Source organism: Actinia tenebrosa, unplaced genomic scaffold, assembly GCF_029948245.1.
Source record: "Actinia tenebrosa isolate PJP-AT-01 unplaced genomic scaffold, QUT_ActTen_1.0 PGA_scaffold1__47_contigs__length_23844297, whole genome shotgun sequence".
Taxonomy (NCBI): Eukaryota; Metazoa; Cnidaria; class Anthozoa; order Actiniaria; family Actiniidae; genus Actinia; species Actinia tenebrosa.
The window spans coordinates 1,256,061-1,272,295 of record NW_028292578.1 but is presented as its reverse complement, the minus strand read 5'-3'; the positions used below and the strand labels follow the sequence as shown (position 1 = coordinate 1,272,295).

The window sequence follows — 16,235 nt, the reverse complement described above, 5'->3', positions numbered from 1 at the left end:
ATATGAGCCGCACATAGAAGTTTATTGTAAATTGTTTCCAGTAATTCCGAGGCAGCAGTACGGGTTAGAATTTGATTTAAAGTGCAAATGAACCCTTTGACAATACATTCAGTACTGGTTCTGCATAAAGTAAATAGTTGATTGGTAAAATATTTCTTGATTTGAGTGATGCGTCTCTAAGTTATGAAGGTTTATACTTCCAATATGTTAATGATGATGACGTCAGGTAAGGTATTTGAGTGTTTTTGTTGTAACTAGTAATACTAAATGCTGGCCATTTTGAAAATAAAAATTGTAAATAGCTTTCATGTAAACCATGAGTAAAATAATGATGCTTTTAAAATACTGTTTCTATGAACCAGTTCGATTTTGTATATTTGATTAAGCCTTAATAGACGTCACACTCATTAGCATATTGGAAGTATAAACCTTCATAACTTAGAAACGCATCACTCAAATCAAGAAATATTTTACCATTCAACTATTTACTTCGTGTAGAATCAGTACTGAAAGTATTGTCGAAGGGTTCATGTGCACTTTAAAAATCGATGAAGGAAGTAAGGGGGAGGGGAAGAAAGAATAAAAACGAAAAATTAAAAAAAAAAATTTTTTTTTAATCGATTCTAATGTGCCATACCCCCGAGACATCCGCAGAGCTGAGGCGGCGTATGGACTTCGGACCTGACGGCGATTAAATCCTTCTGCCCTTGGTTGTACGAATTACGCAAGAAAATGTTCTAGCCGAAGCATCAGGGGAGAGACCAGCCGGCCCCCAGACCATATCGGCTAATCCCTTGCATCTCTGCCACGCACGGAATCGGTTGAAATTTTGATGTTAAAAAGTCTAGTCTATCCGGGTGCATTGTTTTCATGGCTATTGTTATGCTGATTCACCAGGAACCGTGTCCCAGTGGGAAAAAACACTTGGGCCTTTTAAGATAATGAGTCAAGCCCGTCTGAGGAGGGTTAGTACCTTCGTTTTTCCTTTTTCGACTTGAACATGGTAATAGAATATATAGAGGATATTACATGGGCGCGCGGAGATACGAATTTTATCTTCGAGTATTGAAAAGATCTCTCACTCGTTCGCTGCGCTCACTCGTGAGAGATTTTCAACACGAGAAGATAAATTTCGTATCTCCAAGCGGCCATGTAATATTCTGTTTATTATATAATTATCAATGAAGTATGTTTTGGCTTTTTCGGGGAATTCTTTTCGTGTATTTTTGAATAGCCATCGCAATGGTGTTATTTTCACACGTGAAAATAACATGTTATTTTCACGTGTGAAGATATCAATCTTTCGAAATAGAGAAAAATAGATATTTCATTGGTAATTATATAATAAATTTATTTATTATAATATTTTAAATAATTATTTAATATATGATATTTGTTCAATTTTCTCTACCGAAAAGCTAAAGAATGGTTCCTTGATTCGATAAGAATTAATTTAAGTTCAGAAATCGTCGAACGAAAATTAAAACACTGCCATGCACTAGTAAGCGATAAAGGGTATTTTCGGAAACCGGTGATTTGACCGTTTTTATTTTTAAGGAAAACCACTGTGTCACAGTGAGTGAGTGAGGAAGTTTAGATTTCAGATTTTCAAATTATTGATTTCGCACAATGAACTAATTTTTAACCGCAAATTTATTAAGTAAAGTGTTTAACGAAGCCAGTATATAGAAATAGAACTCAGAAAACACTTTCCAATTACCCACCCCTCCCCTGCCCTCCCTTTAACCAGCCCAGTCAGCCGAGCAGCCCTCGGTTCCAATAGTTTGTTCCCCAACATGACAAGAAGCTGAAGAGCAACAACTAGTGAAATTCTCTTCAAAATGACCAGCCAAAAAGGGTTAGTTTGTCAACATTGCTTACAAGTAGATAGTCGTATACCAGGGCAGTCTATTTTGATTTCATATTTTATCTATTTTGTCCAGTTCAAAGCTGCACTCGATCATCGAGAAGCTGTCAGAACAGTGTGTTCGCGTCAACCCTACAGAGGTGAGTAGCCCCGAAAAACCCTCAATCTTCCTTCGGATTTGTATTTCATTATCCAGAATCGCAGCTAGAAAAAGAAGTGCGCTGTCCATATAGACAACGAAAACAAGGTTTTATATTCTGAGTAAGTCATAGTTCTGTATCAAAACACTGCAGTGTGAGCCCCGGAGTACGTTCATCGTGTTGTTTTTAAGGTAGCAGTAAACACCTAAAATGGCCGATTGATATCGACTCTCGACACGTTTGATTTGTCGTGGATACCCTTTTGTTTCCCAATAGCTGCTCAATATAGTTCCATTGTAAGGTATTATGATGGTTAAAAGGAATTTATCATAACCTTATTTTTTAAGGTAGCAGTAAACAGCACAAAATACTTGGCATTGTATATTCTTGCTGCTCTTGATTGATATATACATTTGGTTTGTAATAGAGATTTTATTATTGTTCCTCAGGAAAGGTTCATTCAATATGGAAAGGTGTGTGTGGGTGGCAGGGGGGTGGGGGGGGGCATGAAGTATTAATAGGGGCCCCTAAATTTTCTGAAATATATAAAGGGGGCTTTTTATTTTTTTAATTTTTGGAATGGTAAGTAAAGGTAAGTAAAGCTATTAGAAGATAATAATTTATGTTGTTGGTAATTATTTAATTTTCAGGACTCGATTGATGAAGATCAACAAATTGTTACAGTAACTATGCAGCCACCTCAACAAAGGTATGGAGCGTAATACAAGTTATGTTTGTATTAAGTTGAAGATTTGATAATCAGGCATAATAATATACATAACAAAAAGTGGGTTGTCTCTAATTACAGTGTATTTAATTTTATTTCATGAAGGTCACAGTATCCCGAGAGAGAGAGACCTACCCTTTTCCTTTATATATGTTTGTATTTTTTCTTAATGATTCTCAAACTTATACATTTATATAGAGATTAAAATATTAATATTATTTTTGTTTATGAGTTTTTATGTCATTCATAATGAATTCTGAATGAGCAAGTACAGTAAATAAATTATGTAAATGAGATGTGGAAAATTTAAAACAAAAATAAGTTGCTATAGACCTCTCGTATTTATTTCCTAGAGGAATTGTTCTAGGGGACAAAACAATAGGCGATCTTTTCTTATGCAAAAAAAAATCCCTTGTTTTGTCCCCCAGAACAATTCCTCTAGGGACTCGGTGCAAGGGGTCTATTCACCAATAAAAGTATGGCACTTGGTACAGCTCATGCAACTGGGTTTACAGTGTGACTACTCCAACCAAAGCCACCTCGACAAATTTTCCACAAATTATCCAATAGTGCTTGAGTATTTAGACAATAGATTAGCGGCAAATTTTGAATTTGAATATTCTTCCATTGTTCCGGTTGGTAAAACTAAATGATGAAGAAGAGCTTGTAATATATTTTCTTCGCAAATTAGCGATTTGTGTCACAAAAGATATAGAAAAAAAGTAATGTACAACTTCAAATACGACAGGAAAGCAAATTAGAGACCGTATAAAACACAGTCTTTATGATTACAGTTTGTTTCTTCCAGACAAAGATATTATCAGGCTGATACTGTTAGATCTTATCACTATGATGCTATGCGACAGCACGTTTATATTCGACAACAAAGGCGCTGGCAGTCTTCTAAGCCGTGTAAACCCATGGATATTTGTCCAATTTGTAGCAATTCTATCAGATTCCTACTTTTGATTGGCTAATTTGTTGAAAATTTGTCAAGGTGGATTTGGTAGGAGTAGTCGCACTGTAACAGAAATGTACTTCCCCTGTCAAAATGTTGATACAGATTAAGTTTCAGATTCATTTCATCACATTCTTATTTCTTTTACAGTTACTTTTTCTGAATAAGAAAATAATTGACTGTAAACCATTGAGAAAGGTCTTTCTTTTATTAAAAAAATACTGCAAATAGACACACTGAGCTGGACAACCATCTTCTGAAATCCTGTCATCAATTAAAAATTCTAGTTATTCCTGACAACTGGAATGCAGCTAATTAGAGACCCTGGAATATTGGAAATAAAAGATTCTAAATCTAATTTGCATTTCTATTTTTAGGAAAACTTCAAGAAATGAAAAAGCAAGAAGGCAAAAACGGCGTTCAAAAGCAAAGAAGCCAAAAACAGCATTCAAAAGAATATCTGTTAATAATGAGAAAAATTTGAGTGGGAAACATGATGAAACAAGGCAGAATTACCAACCAGTAGATGATGATCTTTGCATTGACATCAATGCATTAATGAGCATTGTCCCTCAAATGCAAGACATTGATACGGCAAACATACATTTAGTGTACAATAGTTGGCCATTGAAAAAGGGAACTTGCAGTGTATGTTTTCAACAATTGAATAGCAAAGAAGAGTTGTTGGATCACATAAAAGAATTCCATCCAGGTACTGTGGTTGCATTATCGTCTTACCTTCGTAAAGGAGATCCAAGAAAGTACTGTACTGTATTTTTTTATCCAATTATTTTTTCAACCTATTGTTGAAGTTTTTATTATTAAATTATGTCAACAGAATAATTGATGAGGAAAAACATTGATAGAAATTTATCACTAATCAGTCACCCAAGAGAAGATTGTAAATCCGATCTTTAATATTTCATTTTCTCAGTCAAGCCCACTTCCATCCCAAAATTTCTAATAGAACATGAAATTATAGTCCTAGACATTTGTTAAGTAATATTTACAGAACAGGGGTTTCATTATTGTAAGTTTTGAAATGATAGAAGGTTTTTGAATTACTAAGCTATTGATATATGGTATTATAGTTTAAGCTGGAGAATTTCGCTCATTTCCTGGAGTTTCTCTTATCCCCAATCCATAATGAAACCCCTTCAGAATATTCATTTCCTTTCTGTATGGCCCACCACTAACATCATCCTCATTGATTTACTGTGGAGATACAGTTATTTGTTTTCTTATGATAAATGCAAGTCTTTATTTACTCTAGCCAGAAAAATAGCAGTTATTATGGATGCATGCCAATGAGTTGACAAGCATTGTATCAACCCCTTAGCCTCACTTGTATGATTCTTAAAGTAAAAGAAATTCTCATTGCAAATCAACACTGTAATAACAGCTATTGTTTTCACCATTGGGCAAGGCATTGGTATTGGTTTAGAGACCAGTGTACTACAACTGCACCCCACTTTATCTCCCTTGTTTTTACCTCTTTTTTTCAAATTCAGATGGCAATAAAAAGTTACCAGTGAATGTTGATAATGGTCATGATGATAATACAATTGAAACAGCTGAAGAAAATGAAAAACAAAGACAAGACGAAGAAGAAGAAGAATTAGAAGAAGAAAGTGATGAAGACAGTCATTCTGACACCGATCCAGACTTTGATGTTGATGTTGGTATTGTCAGCGATGTTAGTGATGCTAGCGATGTTAGCTCTGATGACATGACAGTGCCGACACTGAATCAAAAGAGACAAAGTGCAAGACTCAAAGCATTGAAGGGCTCAGAGAAGACCAATTCCAATGAGGTTGGTGTGTTCTACATGTACCACTTTCCATCAACATTTTTTTCCATATAACAAACCTTTCCTGAATTTTCTTGAGTCACCAGGAAACAATGACACCAAGTCAAAGTTGGACTTTATAAAATATATGTACATTTATGGTGATCACTCAAGGGAATTCAGCAAAAATATATCATAAAATGTCAGAAGGGGAACAGATTTTAAGTATACAGCAAGCATGACATACAGCTGTAGCTGTGAGAGCACTTGCCTCTCACCACTGCGACCTGGGTTTGATTAGCATACTCGACCATGTTGACCATACATGTATATAAGATGGCCCTGTGATTGATGAGAAGAGATAACTATAGCTACAAACTAGTGTGAGCTGCGTTGGTGTTTCTAATGAAACAGTAATGATAAAAAGGTGAATTATACACTGTGAAAAGATGAAAAAACTGACGTTTCGGATGCTAGTCCTGTTATTGATGCTTCCTTTTGCTTCGAGGGTTCTTCTATGGTTTTCCTTCCTTCACAAAAGTCAACATTTCTAAATTCCAATTCAATCTTTGGAGATATTAATAATAATAATAACTTTATTTATGTGTCGAAATTTTCTGGTTTACAATAAATTGTGAACTAATAGAAGACACCTATCTTCCTATCTTCCTGTCTATACATTATAAAACTCCCTCCCATCCCATCTACCCTTCATATGTAATTTAAAAATAAGTAAAAAAAAAAAAAAAACCCTGCAAAATAAATATCAGTTAAAATACAATGTAAGAATATTATCAAAAAAGACAAAACTAAAATATAAATAAAAACATCAACTAAAAACTCTCTAAGTATTGCATAAATAACAATTTTTACATCTCTCTGAGATGAGATTATCAATATCTATTTTCCTTACTTTTCTCTTAAATGAGTTGAATGATTCGGAATTTGGAATTCTTGATACTCTTTCTCCTCTTGCACTGTAATATAAATAAATTGGTCATTTTACAGTCAAACTAAGGAAACCATGAACAACTAAAATATCTCTGGAATGTTAAACATCATATTCTGACCAACCACATGCGAGAATGAATAAATTTCTAATTGACTGTACCATGTTGCATTTTCAGTCAGAGGAATGTCCAAAGGATTCCAGTGATCATCAAGATGGCAGTGATATCCACATTGATGTAGACAAGTTCATCAATACAAGTCCAAAACTAGAAGACATTGATCTACCAAAATCAAAAGAATTTACTTGCAAGGTGAGGTTCTTTTTTTTTCTTCTTTTGTTTCATTTAGTTAAGAAAATTTTCATATTTCCTGGCTGTAGTTACCGAAAAAGCGTTTTCCACAGATGACGTCACAATGTGTGTCATGGGATTGAAATGCCAACATGCTGCAAAAATATTTCCAATTCATGGAAGAACTATAGTTTTTGACTTACACATATTCTTCTTTTCCATGTAATCAAAGCCTTCATTTGCAATGTTTTTCCACATTGCAATCCCACAAGGCTTTACAATATCAGGCATCCCAGACCTCCTATATATCCTATATTTCCTATAATTTGTATAGGATCCTATAAAGAGCCTATATTTAAAGAAAACCTCCTATATTTCCTATAAATAGGATGACTGCTGAGTGATTCATTTCTATTTTACACTGTTTAGCATATTTGGCGAAGGAAATAAAATGCCCCCCCCTTTTTTTTTATATATTTTTTTATTTTTATTTTTTATTTTTTTGGTTCTGTTTTTTTTCCATGGCATCTTAGTTCTGCAAATCATTGCCTGTGCATCCTCCCGATCCCTGGTTACGCCACCGAAAAGATATCTTAGCTCCTATAAAGTGCATATATTTTTGGGAAAAACTCCTATATTTTCCTATATTTAGAACTTGCACAGCCTATATTTCCTATCAAATTTGTCTAAAAAGTGGTTGGGATGCCTGCAATATCTATTTTTAGTACCATGAAAAATGCTATGATTAATCACTTGACCGGGGTTTCACAAGTGTTCTCCTTTTATCTTATAGCTTTGCGAAGAGAAGTATTATTTTCAGATAGAATTAGATAACCATATTAAAGAGAGTCACCCAGAGAACAGTGAAGATAACGGCAGTAGCCAAGACGAACGGAACTGTGAACACTGTGGCAAGGAGTTCTTCTCTAGGAAGGGCTTGCTCCTGCACATCAAGAAACTTGTACAAAGAATTGAAAAGGGAGAGAAAGCTCAAGAAGGTAATGTTCTCCCATTGTTTTCACTATTGCCTTAATTATTCCCTACTGTATTCCTTGTAAATTGTTGCCTCATACCATGTTAGATGGAAGAACAATAAAACCTCTTTACTCTTGGCAATAGTTCGATCCCTCAACAGTTCCATGCACCATCTTGAAGGTAGCCATGCCTTTGCATTGAAGCAAAACGAGACATGTGAATAATAATTGTCCAAGGTGTTAAAAAAGGTCTTAAAAACGGCTATGCATGTACATGTAGTACCTTTCAAGATGCTGCAGGGAACTGTGAAGAGGACTATTGAATTATTTTTCAGACAATCATGTAAAACAATTGTATGACCAACTACTGCCATCATGTGACTTTCCAAAGCAGGGGGGGCATGTGTCATGAACTTGGAGCTCTAATAATATTTTGAGAAAAACAAAGCTAAGGCTGCATAAGGCACTAGTGTTACCCATCTTGCTATATGGGTGTGAAACATGGAAGATGAGTAAAGAAGACAATAAGGCAGTTAAGGTGTTTAACAGCAAATGTCTGAGAAGGATCCTACACATCGGTTTTAAGATCATGTCAGTACAGATGAGTTAGTACAAAACCTCTTTCTGCAGTCCTTCACTAAAAGAAACAAATAGTGCACACAAAACCAAGGCTACCAAAGATCAACATAATTTGAAACTGGAGTGTAGTACTATCTAGTGGGGCAGAAATTAATTTTTTGTTTTGCTTGAAATTATAATTTTAGAGAAAAGACTTAAAACAGAGAAGGAAAGAACCTGTAGAGAATGTGGCAAAATTTTCAAGAGTCTTGGAAACCTCAAGAAGCACTACATGACCCATTCTGAGGATCAGCCATTCAAGTGCGACATTTGCGACAGAACATTTAAAGACAAGAATTATGTGTACCGACACAAGAAGACGCACTCTGGAATCAAGAAATATGAATGCAAATACTGTAAAAAATTCTTTGCTCACAGTGGTAAGAATTTATTTTATTTGCAAAATATTGTTACATGTAAACATTTTTGTGCATGTGTGAACACTGTACAATATGTACATTTTCAGCCCTGTTGGCTCTGGGATGTTTAGCCAGTGCCATCCTTTCATCAAACTACTGACAATACCCCAACGTAGAATTAGTCACAGGTCCCAGATTCAAAATCGATACCAAAATTCCCACTTTTGCTTTTTTATACTAAACAGTGTGTTTCATTTATCTGCTAAGGACCATGTACATGTACTTACATTTAAATTAAGATATTTAAATTGCTTATAAATGACAGGCAGTCTTCGCACGCACATCATGCTGCACACTGGAGAAAGGCCTTTCAAGTGTCAGTTCTGTGATACAGGTTTTATCAGTAGGTTTGATCTCAAGGTCCATGAGAACAAGCACACCGGAAACATGCCATACAAATGTCCTCATTGCCCCAAGGGTTTCCCCAAGTCAAACAATCTCAAGGTCCACTTGATATCTCATTCTACTGATAAGCCTTTTCCTTGTGAGGTACGTACAGTGTGATTGCTCTAAAAGTGTAATTAATATTTCATTTCCTCTATTAAGCTGACAGCCTATGATAATATTCATAATAATAATAATAATAATGGGGTTCTTCTTTAGCGCATTTCACAATGTCTCAATGCGCTTTACATTGCAGTGGAGGACTTTACGGGCTGCATATTAAGGCGCTATTAGCAGCTGTGCAGCTTACAATCATGAGTGATTTATTAGTACATTGCCTCCAAATTGGGATAGGCTGTTGACCAGGAGACAATCTCCTACCCTCACACAAATAATTCAACAGGTTCTTTTATGTCCCCCATTTACTGTTGGTTAGGAAGGGTTGGGAGACAGAGCCTCTGGTTTTAAGTCCTTGTCCAAGAAGACTTGAAGGTCTAACCATTTGCAGATGTAATTACAAAGGCAGCACCTTCTCCTCAGTTATTTTAAGACCCTTATTGTTGGTGCGGCTGAGGTTTGAACCACGACCTCCCGCACAACAGACCGATGCTCTTACCAACTGAGCTAACTGGGTGCGATTATAATAAGCCCCTTTCTATAAGTCTAAGGTAACAAAAATTAAATAAGCCCCCATTCTCTAATAAGCCTTCACCCCTATGGAACATTATGGTGTTTTCCCTTGGCAGCTTGCCTATTATCGAAAGTCATTACACTTGACAATTGAAATTATGAATAAAAGTAATTATGAATTTCCAAAGATCAGGAAAATTTATTATGCCCCTAGCCTGTAGTAAGCCCCCCTCATTCTGAGGCGCCAAACATTGAAGCCTCCAGCCTCGATCTAATAAGTCCCCCTTCTAACAAACCAACAATCCAAAAGCACTGAAACCCATTAAGCCCTCAAGGGGCTTAAAAGAGGAAATACTGTATGTTACGGTGCTTCTCAATAGCATGATACGATTTTGGTGGACCTCAGTTAAAACCTATATGACATGAAGTTGTCCTTGAAAACTTATTCTCATTTTAGTGTTTCTTCTGACAATGTCATGAAAACTCTTTGATGAGCTGTGTGGCAGGACATAAAGTCCTCCGCTGAAAATTAAAGATCATGAAGTGCAGTGGGACTCACATTGTACTGTATAAGAATTTCCCATTTATAGAATTTATTTATCTTAATTCTCATCCTTTTTGTCAGGTGTGTGGAAAAGCCTTCAAACGGCGTGACCATCTACGCTATCACCTTATCATACATTCTGATGATAAACCTTTCAAGTGTGAAACTTGCAACAAGACATTCAATCAACATATCTGTCTACGGAAACATCTTCCTTGTCGTGAGCTGGAAAAACTAGAAAAGCGAGCCAATAAGCCTAAAGAGAATAGTTCTAAGAAACAAAAGGTGGCCAAAAAAACCTTTAAGAGTAAAAAGGTACAGGTTAATATTTTATTTTATTTTCTTTCTTTTCAGGTATTACAGTGCCATTTTCATAAACATGTCAATTCTGTGTCTCCGATTTGCATGCTCAAATTTGTTTTTTTGCTGCTGCCAGTCAACAATAAGAAAGGTACCGACTGATTCGGTTTGATTGACGGCAGCAAAAAAACAAATTTCACCAGCGTGCAGCTCGCAGACACAGAGTTGGCATGCTTATGAAAATTGCAGTAATAGTTACAGCTAACAAGCATTGAGGTTGTTGCTTCATATTATGGAAATTATGGAAATGAGTATGAAATTGGTCACAGGATTTGTTTTCTCTAAAAAATTATATTTTTGCTAAGAACTTTTCTTTTGAATATGTTGTTGTACATTCATGTGTTTCATCTATGGCTTATCCATTGTGGTTCCTTGGTTATAACACCCTCGAGAATGTCACTTGGTGTCCTTGATAGCAAGCATCCATAATATTTAGCGAGAGTCAAGAGAGTTAATTACAGTCATTTCTTTGTCAATATTTATTGCTGGGGATATAATTATGTCTTCCTACCTGCAATAGCAAGGTGTCTATAATATAGGGGTGCCCGCAAAGCGAGAGTTGACTGTGATTCATTGTTTCCCAAGCTTTGGGGTCATCAGGGGATGAAAAGTGAAAAGAGAAAACTTTTCTTTTATCAGGTTAAGGACCTCAGAAATAAAACAAGTTCTACTACAACAGTGGCAGCTGATGAAGAAAAGGAACAAAATATAAAGAACTCTGACAGGACAGATGTATGTGTAGAAGACGATAGAATATCACAGCGACAATTGTCACAAAATACTGATATTGTGATAGCCAAAACCCAACAAAAAGCTAACGAAACAGAAACTGATGAACCAAAGGAACAAGTACAGTCTAAAAACACAGATAAGATTCAATCTTCTCATATTGCGCATTCTATTCCATCTGCACAACAACAAAATTACCTTGTCGGATGTCATGGTTCTGTTTCCAATAATGTGGATCCGGTTCTTTGTAACACCAGACAAGACATTGATTCTGAAATGGCCTTAGCTTCCCTTATAGCAAGAGGTTCTTCTAGTGCAATGCAGCATTGTTCTATGGATAAGGTGGACTTCAATCACGAATTTAGGGACCCTAGTCATGGAACCTCTACATCATCAGCCAGAACTCTTGCAGAGACTTGCGTCTTTACCTCTAGCGTACACCAACCTTTTGTGCCTTTCAACTGCAGCTCCCAGGGTGCACCAGGAATGGAATATGACGAAGGGGGACTTGATCTAGAGACCATACCACCTGATGGTAGTCATGGTAGCATACTTGGTAATAGATCATTTGCTCAGGAGACTCCTAATGAACTTAGTATACGTAGTGCACTGCTTGCCGCAATGGACCCAGACAACCTGAGTGCTATGGTAGAGAATACTGCTGTTTTCTTCCCTCCAACATAGTTGCGTTTAATGCTCTGCACTATTTGTGTTACTGGTATTGCTTCAATGTTCATAGAAAAGTTAAAATTTTATATTTAAAGCGTCAGTTGCGTTAACGAGGTATTTTTTATAGAGCGCTTTCGCTCATGTGAGAAGGCAGCCGTATTGGTGTACCAAACAATAGAAACTTTTTGCACAGTTTTTGCATAAAAATAGTGTTCATAATGTTCATATTGTTTTGGTACACCAACATGGCCGCTGTGACATCACATGAAAACGATCTATAAAAATTTTGAACAGGTTTCTCAGTTACTTTCAAATCCCCCATCCATCCCATTCATCCTATCCATACACCCATCTCATTCATGCATTCATTCCAATTCATCATACCTCTCATACCTCATACAACCATCCCATCCAACTGGCCTCCGATGATTCCCATTCATCCATCCCATCCAACTGGCCTCCATGATACCCATTCATCCATCCCATCCAATTCTCACTTTTTAACAGAAATAAGAAAACACTGCACGATATGGCTAGAGATGCACTTTAAAATTACTGCAGTCATGTAGTTTCTGTTTTTATTTCTGTTTCTGTTTTTCTATTTTTCAAAAATAGGACTTAAATTCATAAAATATAATATTTAAACCATAAGGTCAAAGGAAATGTTTTAAATGTTTCGTTATTTTATTTTGTTAGGTTACTATTGCCATATTTGTTCATCACCAAAAAGTTAGATTTTTATTGTTCATGAGAGAAAAAAACAACTGAATATTTTGTAATAAGCTTTACATGTAATAATAAAATTACTTACTGTAATAATAACAAAAGTAGAGTGATTAAACAAATCATAGCGATGTTCACACTGACATCACCTATTGATGTTTATATTCATGCTTTATTACAACCTTTTTTATTCCAACACATTGAAGAAACTCAAAAGTCTTTTGCCCTTTGACTTGCAGTAATTCACAATGGCTTCACACGTTCCCGTTTCTCTTTTTATTTCAACTGCAAATGTTCTCCTGCAAATTGGACAGTCAAGGCTGAAATGAAATAAAAATGAAATACATTTTCTTCGGGAAATGAAATACATTTCCTTTGGGGAATGAAATACATTTTCTTTGGGAAATGGGATCTCTTTTAGCTGTGGACTTAAGACTTTATCAAACTTGAGGTCATTTAATAAAATAAAATAAAAAATTACAATTTGTAAAGCGCTTATCCAGAGCTGCACTAGGCGCTGTGGAAGATGAATTGTGTCACTTCCTGTGTACATATTTTATCTTGGATACAGTAAGAGCCAGCGACTAGGGAAGATATTGGTTCTTTTATGCAGGTTTTTACTGGATCAGGAATCTGCTATATACCTGTTAGTATTTCAAACCTTATGAAACACTCAACAAAATTACTCGATTCTGATTGGACAAGAGGAGCACAATTAATTTGTTAATTGTACTCTGTAGAGTCCCAATTATTTTGCTCAATTTTGTTTAGTGTATCATAAACAAAAAATGGCAATATATTCTCATACAATGTCGAATCTATAGATGCTCGTGATGTTCTCAAATTGAACATCCCGAAAGGCTTGTCCAATTTTAAAAAAACTTTCAAAACATCACTCATGCCTATCAATTCTGAATCGTACTCAAGATTGTGCGATTTCCTATACTTATCCCTGATGCCCAGGTAGTTGGAGATAACATGATTCCACTGTAGCTACAGTACAACCTAGGTTCTTACCTGCCATGCTGAATTAGGCCCAGTGCACATTCCTGATGAAGCTTGTGACTACAAGGAAGGAAGCAGCATCCACAGAAGACTGTCTAAAAGAAACAAATAAAACAATTGGTTCCTTCAATTTTTTCTCTTAGTTAATTTATCTTTTCCTTGTACTCATTCAACATACAATTCGAATTTTTGAAACTAAGCATTTTTGCAAAGAAAATATGTATTTGGATAGGTATTAGATGCTTCATTATCATGCAGGACACATGCATTTTAATTTTTTGGTAAAAATTCCACAAATTGGAAGCTAGTAAAATCACTCTGCAGTGTTTTCCCATTTCAGACCACGTGTCATTCTCTTGAGTACTAATTCTTTGTTTGAATTATAGCCATATTCATGTGTCTTCTCATGCACAACTGTTAAACAAAGAAATGATACTCTAGGGAATTACATGTGGTCTGAAATGGGAAGTATTGCACCACAATGAATTATAGTAGGTCTATTGTTTACCTCCAGACAGACAGCACACATATCATGTCCACTGTCTTCCATACACTTGTGATCTTTGTACAACTGCTTTTCAAGACAAAGATTGCATTTATGGCAATGTTGGTGATTTGACTTGTTTGCTCTGGGAAAAAAACAAAAATATAGGTTTTACAGCTGCATATTTTCCGACATATTCACCATTTTCAATTTTGAGGGCAGCAAATTTACCTCATAACTGTCATGTTGTCACCCTCTCTTTAAATAAAGTTTATTTGTCGTTCATGTAAGAGCTAGTACAAACCTGCAAATGCCACAGTCATCACAGTGATATGGGTCCATTTCCATGTTATTGACAAATATTTTGCACTTCTCACAGAAGTATGGAGCAAAATCTTTACTGCATTTTGTGCAACGTGAACTTATCTAAAACAGAGAAAATAAGTATGAAGAGTCAATAGTCCCCTTCACAGTTCCCTGTGCCATCTTGAAAGGTAGCCGTGCCTGTGCATCGAAGCGAGACAAACAGCGAGCTTGCAATGATAGAGACTTGTGAATAATATTGTCCAAGGTGTTAAAAAAAAGGTCTCTATCATTGCAAGCTCACCATTCGTCTCACTTCGATGCAAAGGCACAGCTACCTTTTGTGATGGTGCAGGGAACTATGAAAGGGACTTTTGTGACAAAATTTGACTTAACGTTTATTAATACAGGGAAAGAATATACCAGCTCATAAATACCTCAGGGGAAGTACGTCCTGGGGGGTACTACCAAGTAAAAAGAGCGAGGACGATTATCGGAACAGAAATTAATCATTGAACACCTGTCTTATCCCTCCCTTTAATTTGTGACCTGTCCCTAAAGGGATGGAGCAGAGCATCATATTATATAGAGCTGGTTCATAACACTTTTTCACACAGTAAGTCTAATTTATAAGTTCTGGTTCTAAAAAATTCAACCAAGCCTGAGTCAGATACTTACCGTTTGGAGTTCTTGACAGTAAGTACATTTTATTGTATCAGCGTCTAAACTCTTCGCTTGTGAATGGTTTACTGTTCTCAGAAGCTCCTTTCTTTTCTCTCCATTCATAGTTTCGTTCTCGACCATTAGTTTACAAGACACGTCAGATGGACTACTAATTCGTTCATTGTGGCATTTGTGACAAGGAAAGAAATTGTCGTGTTCGCAGCAAGAGAAGTGAAGAAGACATGTCGATCTTTGGTAGTGTGGACAGTAGTTCTCCTGTTGATATTATAGACATATTAATCTTCTTGCCTTTGTGCAAGCCTAGCTTGTTCTTAAATCAAATATGGCTTAGCTTTTAGAATGGATTAAACGCCTAAAGTCTATTAAAAAAATATTCTTTAAAAGTCCATTCTTCGGTCTATTTTGTAGTCTGAAGACATTATTTTATCGATATTCCTAAAACTTATCTGTCCCTTGCCGAAAAAAATCCTAAATCGATTATTACTATTTTATTACCTCGTATTCTAAGTCTGTATCTCTGCCTGTATCTCTGCAGGTTTCGACCGGAGATAGAGGTATTTCTTCCATAGATCTGGTAAGACTGCCGTTTTATGACAATCTGAATATATCATGTATTCAAGGTTTTTTAGATCTACAGTTGAACTCTATCTGAAAAGTCCAGAAAGGCCAATTTCACATATCACTCCACGAAAAAATTATTTTGCTTTAGTCGTTATTGCCTTCTTCATTGGTTTTTGAAATAAATTGGGATATGTACCTAGAATCATTGAAGGGGGTTTCCCTTACGTAATAAACACGGACAGGGGTTTTCCCTAACGGGCTAGTGGGCGAAGCTAAATGCCCCCGTTTGAATCTATTAAAAATCGATTCTGAAAATAGAGTCAACGATTACAACTGGCATTGAATAAAGAAGTTTTAAAAACATTAAAGCCATTTTTTTTTCTAATACTGTAGAAAGTGTTATGTTTTTCCTTGAAATTTCATGAA

General features: G+C 35.8%; 2 protein-coding genes across 2 annotated transcripts; one reads left to right on the top strand and one right to left on the bottom strand.

Moving 5' to 3' along the window:
• The first annotated feature begins 1,792 nt into the window (after positions 1 to 1,792).
• Positions 1,793 to 12,915, top strand: LOC116296127 (uncharacterized). The gene is made up of 11 exons (XM_089032304.1): positions 1,793 to 1,858; positions 1,944 to 2,007; positions 2,658 to 2,716; positions 4,070 to 4,404; positions 5,204 to 5,505; positions 6,609 to 6,743; positions 7,516 to 7,720; positions 8,461 to 8,694; positions 8,999 to 9,222; positions 10,373 to 10,606; positions 11,291 to 12,915. Exons 1-11 carry the CDS (start codon positions 1,842 to 1,844, stop codon positions 12,062 to 12,064), a joined length of 2,583 nt encoding a protein of 860 aa, XP_088888430.1. The 5' UTR covers positions 1,793 to 1,841; the 3' UTR covers positions 12,065 to 12,915.
• On the bottom strand, positions 12,614 to 15,988 carry LOC116296128 (uncharacterized). The gene is made up of 6 exons (XM_031704085.2): positions 15,744 to 15,988; positions 15,243 to 15,503; positions 14,566 to 14,687; positions 14,286 to 14,406; positions 13,790 to 13,872; positions 12,614 to 13,092 (listed from the first exon to the last, which is right to left on the bottom strand). The coding sequence occupies exons 1-6, from the start codon at positions 15,813 to 15,815 to the stop codon at positions 12,960 to 12,962; spliced, it is 792 nt and encodes a 263-aa protein (XP_031559945.1). The 5' UTR covers positions 15,816 to 15,988; the 3' UTR covers positions 12,614 to 12,959.
• Positions 15,989 to 16,235: the final 247 nt, after the last annotated feature.